General features: G+C 41.6%; 1 protein-coding gene across 3 annotated transcripts in view; it reads left to right on the top strand.

The window, feature by feature from the left end:
- LHFPL3 (LHFPL tetraspan subfamily member 3) overlaps window positions 1-14,246 on the top strand; it is a 330,442-nt gene that overhangs the window by 242,478 nt on the left and 73,718 nt on the right. For 2 of the 3 annotated variants that reach the window (XM_020797278.3, XM_073000686.2), the window contains exon 3: window positions 3,041-3,088. The exons of the other annotated variant lie outside the window; for it this stretch is intronic. In XM_020797278.3, the coding sequence (XP_020652937.3) occupies window positions 3,041-3,057 (17 nt within the window). In that variant the 3' untranslated portion in view covers window positions 3,058-3,088. The remainder of the gene's footprint in view (window positions 1-3,040; window positions 3,089-14,246) is intronic. 3 annotated transcript variants of the gene reach the window in all.

Consider the following 14,246-nt stretch of genomic DNA (forward strand, 5'->3'; position numbering starts at 1 on the left):
TAGTGAACTGTCTTTCTCAGGAAATGGTGAACTTTCCTTCATTGGAAGTTTCAAAACAAAGGCTAGATTGCTGTTAGAGGTCATTTCGTGCCTCATTGGGAAATTAGATTCAATGACCTCTTGGTATCCCTTCCAGCTCTATAATTCTTTGATCCTATGACTCCATGAACTCTCTTTTCTGGTACAAAATTCCCTTGATCGCATCACATTCCTCAACCTGATCAACCTCTACAGAGTATTGTGTGCAATTAAATGTCTGCTCTGCATTCACTAGAGAAAATATTTATTTTGTGGGATAAGTCCTAAAATCCTACAGCCAACATAAACTGGCTCTGCCAACTGTGCCAACTCTTCCTGTTTCTGGTCTTTACCCTGTGGTGTGGCAAAGAGCTAGGGGAAGTGGGGTTTGAACCACAGCGGTATGAATTCCCTTTGATTATGGTGGCTGAGGAATTCTGGGATATATAATTCCTCCCCTTCCCCCTGATAACTTTTCCAAACTCTGATTTTCATGCACATTTTAAATGCAGTGCATTGTAAATGCTGAGTATGACTTTGAGTCTCCTTGATTGCTGTGATGACCACAAATCCACTAAGTAGTGGATCTCAAGTAGTTCAGCATTAGAATTTCATGCATGGATACATGAGCCACAGTAGGGTAAGAGCCTTAAAACACTGAGTATACTTCTGAAGAAGTAGCCCATAGCAAAAATAAGCCTTTGAGACTGAGGATGGTCTCCTGTAGTTTCTGTACATACACATAGAAAACTGTATATAAATTAGTGTATGTTTGGGAATACCAGCATATCTCAAATGTGGTTTAATCTTTGATCAAAATCATTAGCTCTGACTCACAGCAATACTTTTTTCTTTTTCCTAGTTCTTAAAATATTTTTTAAAAGTCTCCTTTGCTGACATAGCATTTAAAATGCTTGAGGAAAAAGTGTACTTGGGAACCTCCATTACAGTACATTGAAAATATTATGTAACACTCTGGGTTTTGCTTATTGCATTCCACCTGTTCTCCCACCCACATGTCACGAGATATTTGCCCCAAATTGTCCTCCCTCACTTTTAGTTTTCAAAGCTGGATTGTTGAGCAAGAGGGAGAGATATCCCTCAGGAATACCATCATCCCTATAAGCTCAGCGCTGCATTATTACTAGTAAAAAAAACTGCATTGTTAGGAGAAACAACAGGACAGAGTTTGTGAAAAATTGGACTGCAGCAGGCTTTTTTAGACTACAACTCTGAAAGCCACCTCACCCACCCCCAGCAAGCATACCTTGTGATCATGATTATTGGAATTCCAGGAGATGTATCCAAAAAGTAAATTTTATCAATTCTGAAAAATGAATATGTGGTAGCCAACTCCTTTCAGTGCCTGTGCTGGTTGCAGGAGCTGTAGTGTAAAAGGGATCTGTGGTAGTTACCTTCTTCAAAGGATGTGGGAATTATTATTATTATTATTATTATTATTATTATTATTATTATTATTATTATTATTATTATTATTATTATTATTATTATTATTATTATTATTATTATTATTATTATTATTATTATTATTATTATTATTATTATTATTATTATTATTATTATTATTATTATTATTATTGCCACTCCAAGATTATCCCTGAACATAAGAGGTTTCTGGTCCCAACAGGAGCAAGTGAAAACCTTGTATATGAAGGTTATATATGAAAAATTAGAAGGCTATACTCAGAGTCAAAGTAGAGCATGCGCCATATTTTTCCGTGTATAAGATGCTACTTTTTCCTAAAATCGTTAGACCAAAAATTGTTGTCTTATACATGGAAATAAGCTGAGCAGAGAACAAAACAGCCCATACCTTGCCTCTGCAAGGGAACAAAACAGCCCATACCTTGCCTCTGCAAACAGGCTTCCTTCAGTCACGAGGCTTAGCTGCCTCCAATCAGATGGCTTAGCGTCCTAAAGTGAGGAGACTGAGCTTTGTCCAATCATAAGCCTTATGTAACTGATGTCAGCTGATGCTGAATACACCAATTTCAACAATGCTCAGTTGCAACAGGGACTCCTAATATCCCAGCGTTCTGAGCCCAGAGGCTGAATAAAGTTAATGTGTGATGCATAATATGACAGTACTGGTATGTAGATGTTACCTAATTACTAAATAAAAATGTGTTGTTTTATGTTTAAAATATTGATTTATTAATTTGGGGTTAGAAAAATGGAAGGGGCATCTTATACATGGGGCGTCTTATACACGGAAAAATACTGGTTGTTTCCCCCCATTTGTAAAATATATCTATTTATCGTAGCACATGATTCACCTCATCTATAGATAATGCATTTATCATGCTTTGTTTTGTGACTTGTCAGTGGAAGGCCAACATGAACCTAATGTGCAACTCTGATTGCTGAGGCACATGTCTCTCATGAAATCCCATTGTGGGAGGGGAAATAGTTTCAGCATTGGGAACACACATTTATCTTAACATTTTGTTTGCTCCTTCTGCACTACTGGGACGGGGGGTACAAACATTCCTTGGTGATCCAGTCTTTAGTGTCACATCAAGCCTCATCTCAATTGTGCCTTGTCCAATGCCATTTTGTGGCAGCCAGTGGGAGCTAAGCCAGCCACTTTGCATCTGGATATCTTTACCTGGGTTCTGTTTGAGGCCAAAGTAGGTATGGCATGCATCACATGTAAAGGCCTTCCAATGTAAGAAGTTGCATACATACCTAACACATATGCTACCTAATTTGTATGCTCCACTGACACACTAGCAGTGCACATACTGAAGAAGTTGGTGTACTAACACTGCACATGTGGTTGACATCAGGGGAGAGCAGTGATATGAGACAGGTTTTGCATTGAACACTTGGAAAAATCTCCATGCATCACATCTGTTTCTGCCCTGTGCAGGACAGCTAAAGTGCCAAAGCATCCTGGGAATGAGAAGAAGTATCTTTATACATTGTATTGATTGACTGACAAAAATGAGAACTGTTTGTCTTTTCTCAACCCTATTTTCTGTTCTTCCCTCCTGTGCAGATGATGGAAATGCTTAAAACAAGCAAAGATAGTCTGAAACTGACTAATGTAAGTGGAAGCATGGCGCCCTCCAGCACATGCGGTGTTGTGTTTTGTGTGCTTCTGCCAGAGTGTGCTGCATGGCTTTTCTGCAATCATCTCTTGATATCTAGCAGCATGTTCAGTATCTTGTTCAGCAGTACAAATATTCATATTCCTCAGTCTGTGTCTTAAAAACAACAGCTCTCCACATCCTTAGCTTTGTCAAGGTGCTTTGTAAATGATGGCTGCAGTCTTGGGTGTGGGTTTTATCCCCCAATTTACATACATTTTTATTTCTTCTTTTTTAGCGAATTGGTTGCAGGAGCATGGTTATGACATAACAATTGCATTACAGCATTCCTTATGTCTAGTATTGATACCCAATACAGAAGAACAAATAGGGTCCCATCTGTATGCATGGATGTCCATATAGCTCCAGTGAGGCAAAACTGACCTTTCTGGAGGCTTTATGTTTCATACACCTGGCTATGACTATCAGTAAGATTTTCTTCCATCTTTTCTTCCCTGTACACACAGAGACAATGTAATGCTGTACATGCCTTCCGAGGAGTATGTTTCAGCAACATCAGTGGGGCTTACTCCTGCAGAAGACAGTGCAGGATTAAAGCCATAATGACTATTTCTTGCTAGCTATTAGCCCTAATAAAGACAATGAAAAATGTCATGTAGTTCAAAGCAAGCTAGATGGCTATGACATTTAATGGCTAGGTAGCTTTTGGGGGAAAGGAGCCCAGCACTTACCTTTTCTCACCTACTTTACTATTTCTTGACCAAACCCCTTTCCATATGCACTGGATAGTTTTCTGGCCATGTAGCTATTTTGGGAAGAATGAAGTTAGCAAAGGAATTGTTGATGGAGAATGTGATTCTGATTAGCCGAAGTAGAACCTTATGGGCTCTGTTTGCTAAGCCACTGTTACATCCCATTCTCTAGCATCTGTTGGAGCTATGGAACTTTCAGCTCCCAGAATCCCACCAGCCAAGAAAGATTTATGGCCATTCCGCCTGGGGGATTCTGGGTGTTTTAGTCCCCAAGTCACTTTTCCAAGGTCTGCTCTCTAGCCTGATAAATAGTAACATGGGAACAGAATGGTAGTCAAAGAACCGACACTAAATTGTATGTTTGTTGTAAAACCCATGCCTGCCTGCAGGGTTCTTTTTAAATCATGAGTTCTCCAATAATGATATCCTTACTGGGAATTTCTCCACACTCATCAGTCTTCTGCAGTACACTAGGTGTTTTAAAAAGATCATAATTCAAAGATTAGGTTGAATGACAATAAAACCCTGCTGGTCTGACCAGTGTCGTACTATATGTGGCCTAAAATGCTTCCCAAAATCCTTTATCTTTTGTGCCAAGGTTATCCAACTAAGATGCAGCCTGGTTGATTATTGATCTGGCTATTAAAGAGCCTTCATGAGAAATAGCTGCCTTATCCTTGATTAGACTTCTTGCCCAGCTAATCCATACATTAGAATTGACTTGACAGCATATAATTATTAACCAATCCTTTAGTGGTACTGCTCCCCTTTTTCTGGGTTGTTGCATATTGTGAGGAGTGTGGAGAATCCAAAACATTGTAACATGAATTCTATTAGACATTAAGGTCAGATGGAGAAACCATACACACTGAAAGTGGTTTGACAATAGCTGAATATTTTCATGCCTATCTAGCTAGTTATTTATTGTGTTAGAGTGTTGCCGTATACAGAAAAATTGTATCTATTTAGCTTGTCCATTAAACCCCCAGAAGGTGACTTTTTTCTAAACACTGATCTAGCTACCTCTTAAATCAAGGAATATCTTGGGGTGTTAATTTTTGTTCACACCTAATGCATGGTGCAGGCCTTCTTTCTTAACTGCAGGGAGGAAAGGTAAGGAATTTCGGAGAGTTGCTGTCAGGGTGAAAATTGGAGAAGGGAAACCATGAAGATCATCCTGAGCTTATAGGAGAAAAAGCAGAATAGAAATATAACAATAAATACGGAAAGGAGAGGAGCACAACTTAAAAGAGGGGAGGGGTGTCTCTGATGATCCCAGAGGGCAATCTGCTATGACCAGGGGTGCATTGCCACCCTGGTGGGAAGCAACTTTTCCGCTATATCAAACTTTGTAGGGCTGGAGGTGCCCAGGATCCATTGCAACCTCACCTGTGTACCTTGCTGTGAGGTACAGGAACAAACCACAATTGAATACCATAACCTATACCGAAACGGTATGGTGTTCTATCCAAGATAAACTTTCCCTTTCAAATGGTTTATCATGTCCACCTCAACTCCTTAGCATTATCAGGTCCTTTCATGAGGGAATGAAAGGCACTGTAGTTTTTGATGGGTCAACATCAGATCCCTTTGACATCCGAAGCGGAGTGAAACAGGGCTATGTCCTAATGCCGACCCTGTTTGGGAACTTTTTTGTTATCATGCTGAAGCATGCTTTTGGAACTGCAACAGGTGTCTATCTCCGGACCAGATCAGACAGAATGCTCTTTAATCTCTCTAGATTGAGAGCAAAGACCAAAGCCCAACTGAAATGCATGCGGGACTTCCTCCTCGCAGCCATTGTGGCCCACTCTGCTGAAGACCTCCAACAGCACATGAATCATTTTAGCAAGGCCTGCCAAGACTTTGGACTAACAATCAGCCGGAAGACTCACCTCCCTCTATTACTATCTCCACGCAAGATTTGGACGTTGTTCATGACTTCGTGTACCTTGGCTCAATAATCTCTGACACTCTCTCCCTAGATGTCGACCTGAATAAACAAACTGGCAAAGCAGCTACCATGTTCTCTAGACTCACAAAGAGAGTATGGCTTAATAAGAAGCTGACAGCATACACCAAGTTCCAGGTCTATAGAGCCTGTGTCCTGAGCACGCTCCTGTACTGCAGCGAGTCCTGGGCCCTTTGTGCATGGCAGGAGAGGAAGCTGAACACCTTCCATATGCGTTGTCTCTGACACATTTTTGGCATCACCTGGCAGGACAGAGTTCCAAATAGAGTGGTCCTAGAACAAGCTGGAATTTTTAGCATGTATACATTACTGAAACAGAGACATCTATGTTGGCTTGGGCATGTTGTGAGAATGGCTGATGGTCGGATTCCAAAGGATCTCCTCTATGGAGAATTAGTGCAGGGAAAGCGCCCCAGAGGGAGACCACAGCTGCGATACAAGGATTTCTGCAAGCGGGATCTGAAGGCCTTAGGAATGGACTTCAAAAGCTGACTTTGACATCTGAGTGTTCAGCCTGGAGGCAGGTGGTGCAGCATGGCCTCTCCCAATTTGAAGAGACCCTTGTTCAGCAGAGCAAGGCAAAGAGGCAGCCCCGAAACAAGCCAAACCAGGGAGCTGGACAGGGGAAAGATTAGATTTCTGGAAGGGATTGTCACTCTCAAATTGGCCTTCTCGGATACGTTGGACGCTGTTCTGGGACCTCCATGCAGAGCACGTTGCCGTGGTCTCTCGAGACTGAAGGATGCCTACCTAAGAAGAGATGGGGTTTATCATGTTATAGAAGAAAGCCCACTCAATATGCCTTTTTTACCCCTATTAACTTAATTCCCCTCCAGTTACCCATCTTTTCTCCATCAGGTAATAAGGAGGTGGTGTTACATCATGCTACATTCATATGCCCTGCCCCCATTTCTTCACCTCACTGGCCCTTGTCCATCAAAAGGAGGAACACCATTCACTCAGCAGTCTCCATGAGAAAGTGAATTTGGTTTGCTTTCTGTAAGCAAGTGAACAGACTAAAGAGAAAGGCCTAGTAATGATGCCAACATCTTCCTTCCCTCTAATTACAGTCCACTTGGCATTTTGGCAAAGAACTGGCTCTGCTTTACCTCACTTCCTACTTGATCCTTTAATCTGGAGATACCGTGGCTTAAATGCAAGACCTTCTGTGTGGAGAGCCTGTGCTTGGCCACTGAGCAGTCCACTGGGTTGTTTCCATGAGTGGAAGGAGGAGGACATGATCCACTCTCTTTTTTTTCTCCAGTCCCCTCCCACATGCCCTAAGAATGTACCTTGGAGGTCCGAAGAATATAGTGGGTTTCCCATGCTACAGAATGGTGCTGAGGAGAGGCAAAAAACCATTCCTGATGCTACCACAAGCCTCACATTAGATCTAGACACAGGTTTCCTCAGAAGATACTGTGAAAGCAACTGATTTATGCAAAAAAATTATTATTGTGCCTTTGCATTTATATGATGCTAAAGCAATGAGTGTGAGTCACCCCCTCCTGTTTTTACTGAGTTGTACAAGCAATATAAAGTGTACAAAATAGTCTGTAAAATTACCCGAAGAGTAGAAACGTGGTAAAGAAATAAGCACTCCATTGTAATTTCCTATTTCTCCATTTTCCAGCCAGTTTTTCTATTACTGGAGACTCCTACTCCCATTAAACCCTTATCACAACTCTACAAAAGCTACAAATAGGGAATGGAATGAAACTGCCGGCTTCGTTTTCATTGAGTCCTGAGCTATAATTTGAGACCAGGCCGTTCAAGGCGACAGGTTGGTCAGCCTGCCTTGTTTTGTTCCATCCTCCTGTTTCCCTCCATGGGATGAATAAAAAGAGGCTGGTTTTGACAGAGGCTCCAATAGGGAATGCACAGTTGCTTTAATTTGGTGCTAGTGGAATGTGTAACCCCCTAACTCGGAATACACATTGTCAGAGCATGTAGAGCTGTGATGTGCTTCAGATGATAGCAGAATGATTTACCACGACTGAACCTTCCTTCTGAATTATTGTGGATGGCACAAAGAGAGGCTGAGCAACCGATTAGAGGAGGTAGCAGAAGCTGTCTCAAGGGGCAGTTTATATTTTGGGCCGAATGAGAACACTACTAAAGGCATCATTAAAAAGCATAACAAATGTTTAGTTGTTTCATAATAAGTGTGCCCTCTATCCCGTCCTATCATCTTTGAAACCGTAGTACTTTGGGGCTTGACTCCTCCTTCATCTACTGCAGTCTTAATGAAAATCCTCCCCACAAGCTCCTGTTACTCCTTCTACCTCCACCAACGGAAACTCCCCCCCCCCCAAAAAAAGCTTACAGCAATACAAGGTGGGTGAGCATGGGAGAGAGTGATAATAAGGTGACAGAGAAGGCCTGAATCTTCACTCTGCACACATTGCAGTCACTATGCAAAACAGGTGAGGGCCACTATTCAATATGCAACAAAACCTGACACAGTTTCTAATGATGGGTGCATCTTGACCCTGGGGTAAACTTTTCCTAGACTGTCCCACTTCCCTTTGCATTTGGGAAGCAGCACATCTGAATGGGTAAAATTTTGAAGTCCAAAGGGACAGGGAGACAGTATGTCTACAGAAGCTAGACTGTGCTCAGAAAAGAAATTAGCAGAGCAACAGTTGCAAATAGTCTCTCTAGCAAGATTTCTCATATATCTTTGTATGTCAGAAACAGAGAGAAATGCCATATGTGCATGCATATGTACACGTGAGGGGGAAATTCAGATGCCACAGTTGTAAACCCATGTTCTCTAATGAACAGCTGATTGAGACCAATAGCCCCTTCCTCTAATAGCAGTGGCCAAAATCCTACTGGGTTTTTACTTGTATGCAAAACAAATCATATAAATGTCCCCAGCTAGGTAAAGGTAAAGGTTCCCCTTGACACTGAGTCCAGTCGTGTCCGACTCTAGGGCGCGGTGCTCATCCCCGTCTCCAAGCCGTAGAGCCAGCGTTTGTCCATAGACAGTTTCTGTGGTCACGTGGCCAGCACGACTAGACACGGATCGCCGTGACCTTCCCACCAAGGTGGTACCTATTTATCTACTCGCATTTACATGTTTTCGAACGGCTAGGTTAGCAGGAGCTGGGACAAGCAACAGCCCATTCCGTCGCATGGATTCGATCTTGCGATGGCTGGTCTTCTGACCTCCAGCACAGAAGCTTCTGCGGTTTAACCCGCAATGCCACCACATCCCTCATGTTCCCAGCTAATTACAACTAATTGATGAGATTTCAGTGCCTGCTGTGTATGCAGTCAGGAGCACTGGGCATATGATCAACTTGTGCTGTGCACCTCATCAGCTAGCCATGACAACTTACATGATTCTTCTTGTGTGCATGAAAAACCCTGAGAGGATTTTAGACAGTGACCAGAACTGATGATATTTCCATCTTCAAAACAGAATAATGCTTATGGAGGTGTAATTTATAGCTTCCCACTGCTGGCCAGCAAGGAAGGGCATAATAAAATTGCTTCTTAGCATAGGACCACACTATATCACCTCTTCTGTGTGTTAATCACTTTTTCCCCTTGTTCAGTCAACATGATATAATGAGAAGAGGAGGTGGGGGAAGAAGCCTGGAAAAGTCAGCATTTTATTAACCTGAAAATAAATTAAGCTAGCAATTAATTGCATGTGACTGGATGTGATACTGCAGCAATGCCCACACTGCAGAACAATCTTGAATCTGAGCATTCCATTTTCCATTTGCTTATCATCTCCGTACCGTAATTTTGGAGACATTTCTTTCTGTTCTGTATCTTTATTTAGGAGATAAGACAGTGCTGAGTGCCAATGAACAATGGCTTTTGAATAAGAGGAGCATGTACGCTGTATCTGCTTGCATGTTTTGTCTCTTTGAAGTTTGGTTGCCGGTGGGGCTGAGGAAACAGCTTGCAATTCAACATGAAGAGGGGGCTCCCATATTTGGAAAGGATTCACGATGAGCATGTAGAGAACTTGATATGTCACAAATGGACTCACGTGAAGATAACCTACAATTATCTTACTGAGAATTTTATTGGGATCAACAATTCAGCAATCATTAAACTAGTGAACTGGGCAGAGAGGAGGCTTAAAACCCTTTGGTACTCACTTAAACCCATGCCAGCATTCTGTGAAGTTTGTTCTAGTTTTGTCCCTTTCAATGGCATGGCTGACAATAACTATTATAATTACAGTATTTACCATACATGAGAGAAATTTGCCTTAGACACTTCTACTAGTCTGAAAAACAGAAGAATAAACAAGTTAGTACACTTAATCAAATACATCACTCTCCATATGCTCAGATAATACTCTAGTCATCAAACAGTAAAATAGTGAAACCAGGATTAACATCATAATAACTTGACAATCTAATATACTGATATGTAGTAATAATAGTGAAAACACTCTATGTATGCTCAGGAACATAGTCATACAGAATACCAAGAAAATTAAACATCAGAGCTTTAACAATTCTAGCCATTTTCTCCCCTTGCATCTGCACTAAACACTCGAGATAAGCAGTGGGGAATTAAAGCCTCCTTTCTAAGTAGATGTTTTACATCAAAATCATATTTTTGCAATCTGAAATACCACTGCATTAATCTTGGGCTTCGATGTCTCTGCTTCTCTAAGAATGACAAAGCATTTTGGTCTGCTTGAATTGGATCAGGGCTGTAAATTACAAGGTTGCCTACATAGCCAGTCACATAATATAAATCACCAAACAATTCATCAACCAATTTCTGAAAAGTAATATAAGTATTTTTCATTTCAGGTGCTAGTTTTCTGAGTTGGTAAATTCCCTGAGGGCAAGTAAATGATGTATAAGGGCGATGTTCCTCTTTAATTAAAATTTGATAAAGCCCTCCTTTTATTCCAGTCACAGAAATGTATTCAGTGTTTGCAACATTTAACTGGCTAAAATCCAATTCCACTTTAGGATTAGCTAACACAGGCTCCAATATCTGTCCTGGGCCAAATTGATCAATGCCTTCCACGCCTTGGTCCAGAAATGCCACACCCCTGGACACATGTATCACTGAATTAGCTGTGCTATCAGGTTTGGTCACAAGAGGCCGCTGTTGCATCAAAGTTTCCTCGGGAGTACTCTGCATAGCCTCAGAAACAGTATCAGCATTCTCACCACTTCCTTGGAAAATAGGCTGTTGAAAATAAGAATGGTCCCAAACCTCTGTTTTTCTCTCTAAAGATCTTTCTGAGAAGATTAACTGTGGTACTGGGCCAAAGTTTTCAGATATGATTTCAGTCTCTGGAGAAACATCAGTACTTTGTAATCCCAAAAAGTTAGCGCTTCCCCCTTCATTGGTTGTGTTGGAGACAGTCTCACAATCTGACAGGTTCAAATGCAGCCTTGTATCTTTAACCAAGTTTACACAGTCACTTGTACTATTGAAACAATGTGAAAGTTCATGCTGCAAGGTCTCTGTACAAATAACTACTCCTGTAACATTACTCAACGTCTCTGGTAAAGGTACTTTATCTCCTTCGGTCTGCTTTGATATGTTCTGTCCGGTCCTAATTAGTTCCCCCTTATGGAGCATTGCCTCCCTGCAAAGCTGCCAGGAAGACCAAGGAATGCCCTCCAACTTCACAGTATCTGATTCCACTGTTCTCTCTGGGCTAAGAGAAGGGGGGTTGTTTGAGATCTGACATGCATCAAGATCTGCTGACACAAGTCCTGGCAAACCCATAGTCTCCTCCCGAATTATTTCAGAACTTCTCACCTGTCCTGTGCTCTGAGAAAGAGCTGAGGTTGGTTCTGAGTTGACTTCCAATGCACTGCAATTCTCTGGAGCACTGCAGTTTTCCCTTGGGTCGGCCGATGTTAATTTCCTCAAGGACACAGCTTCTCGGGGAACTTTCTCCTGCATTCCTTTCTCTGCGCGCGGCTCCAGGGCCTGTGAATCCTCTGTTTGGACGGGCGATGAATCGCTGTCTTCTCTGGAATGCTCCTTAGCATTCCACTGGGCCTCGTTAACTCTTTCCACACAAGCATCTTGCATCTCCGGATCGCTCCCAATTGTTTGGAGCGTCTCGTTGCAGTAATCCCCTAAGGAACCCTGCTGAACTTGGAAAAACTTTTGCATCAAGCCAGGTTCTGTGCTAAGAAAACGTTTTAAAAGGATGTTTTCCTGATAAAGCTCACGTATCAAGAAATCTCTTTCCCTAATTTTCTGCTTGGCTTGCTCGAAAAATCCCGAAGCCACTTCCAAGAGTATATCCACGGTTTCTGACTGGTTTTTCTCCTCCATCTTCTGCTGGCACTCTAGCCTAGGCTAGGTCAGCGATAAAACCAAACAAAACTCTAATAATAGAAAGGAAAATTTAAAAATCTCCTCTGCACTTCTGACCAACTGCTGTCCCTTCTGCTATCCTAAGATAGGCGAGAGAACAAACAGCTGCCAAACCAAAATAAAATTAAAAATCTCTTCTGCACTTTCGACCAACTGCTGTCACTATGTGACCCTAAGATCTGTGAGTAGACAGACAGCTGCCAAACCAAAATACTGAAAAATCCAAAAGGAAGAGAAAAGAAAAACTGTGATCACTCTGTGAACCCTAAAGTTACAGAGATGATCAATGACTGAACTGGGTGCAGATAGATACCTCTAAGATCATAGGGCATGACTCTAGGCCAAGCCAGATGCAACTAGGTACTCCTGACAGATCCTAAGATCGTAGTGGGGAGACCCAGAGCTAGTCTGGAACACGGCCAGGTGCTCCGGCAAATCCTAAGATTATAGGAGTACACTTAGGCCAAAACAAAAAAAAAAACCTGGATGCAAGTCCCGAAACAATGTAGCCAGAGTCATTTATGCAATCCTAAGATTGTGAAATGACCTGCTCAACTTGGGTGCAAGCACTCCAAAAATAAAGGACATGCATCTTGTAATTTCTTCACTACAACGTTGTAACAACCTGCACATGCCTACTGATTAAATCCAATTGTTTCCTAACAGTTTGCTTGTCCCACTGGGAATCTCTTTCTTAAAAGAGCACCCCAGATTCTAACACACATTACCACAGCCTGAAGATTTAACACCTCTTACCACAGCCTTTAGATCTAACTGCTGGCAAACAGCGTTTCCTAGGAATCTACTGTTTACACCCAGGGGAGCACCTAGCTCCTTGAAGCCTCAGTGTCCCACTGCAATCAAAACTTAGCTTGTGGATCAGAGTCACTCAAGCTGTTAGATAGAACAAAAATTGGTCATCCTGAGGTACTACAAAACCCAGCACGTGGTCCATCCCGCCGCTGCCACCATGTGACGAACACGGGTTCGAAAACACACGTGTAAGCTTGGACAGAGAGCAATCAGGAGTTTGCACATGCTAAAATGGGCTGAAGAGTCCAATTCAGCCAGCCATGCTACAACACTCCTTCTCACAGGTCTGCCCACATAAGAACACCCTGGTACTCTCAGATATTATTGTGAAAAGGTCAAGTGGGCTTTGTAGTCCTTAGACTTAACTTGCACCACTGACAGGACTCTAAGTAAGCTAGGCCGAGGCAGCACTCTCAGATGACCCTATGGCAAGTGTACTGTTCAGGAAACAAAATGAGTTTTATAATCTTTATTTTATTAAAGAAAAAGCATGTTACTAAGCCAAATTAAACCAAAACAAATAAACTAGCATTGTGCTGTTTAGTTACACAGATGTAGTGAGGCAAAGAAAACATGAAAAATAGAAAAGTATTCAAAAACCTTATTAAAAATACAAAAAGACATTAAAAAGAATCAAAACAGTTCCAGTACAAGAAATCATTAGTAAAAACCAAAATAATCCAAGTAGGTTATGAAAAGGCTATAGTCCTCAGTGATCCTATAGAATAAAAACTCCTAAACAAAAGTAAAAATCCATTATATGTCCCATAGTCCTTAGAAAAGAAAAATCCAGTAAATATACCATAGTCCTTACAAAATTACAAGAGCATAGTCCATATGGAGTATTCCAAGAAAAGAAGTCCATAAAGAATATTCCATAGAACAGTCCATAGAAAATAGTCCATGCACAGTCCTTAGGTAAAATCCCATAAGTCCAAAAGCAATCCAGCAAAGCATAGAAACCAGTCCATGTAGGTAGGCCACCAAACACTCTCTAAAGACATCAGGGTAAGTCCCAAATGGCTGAAGTGTAGGTCACGAATCACTGAAAGGTCGGTCTTGGAAAGACAAAGTCCATAGGTAAAAAGTTCCTTTTTCAAGAGTAACTGGCAAGGGCCTAATGCACCTTCCCACGATGTCATCCAATCAGAGTTCGTTACTAGGCAAACAGTCCTGTTACATCACATGACTTCTTTCTCATACGCACCAGATGTTATTTGGGTTTTCTGTGGTTTATCAAAGAGTCACAACAATTCCCATCTATCTAATCACACAGAGTCCTTC

Source organism: Pogona vitticeps, chromosome 5 (assembly GCF_051106095.1).
Source record: "Pogona vitticeps strain Pit_001003342236 chromosome 5, PviZW2.1, whole genome shotgun sequence".
NCBI lineage: Eukaryota > Metazoa > Chordata > Lepidosauria > Squamata > Agamidae > Pogona > Pogona vitticeps.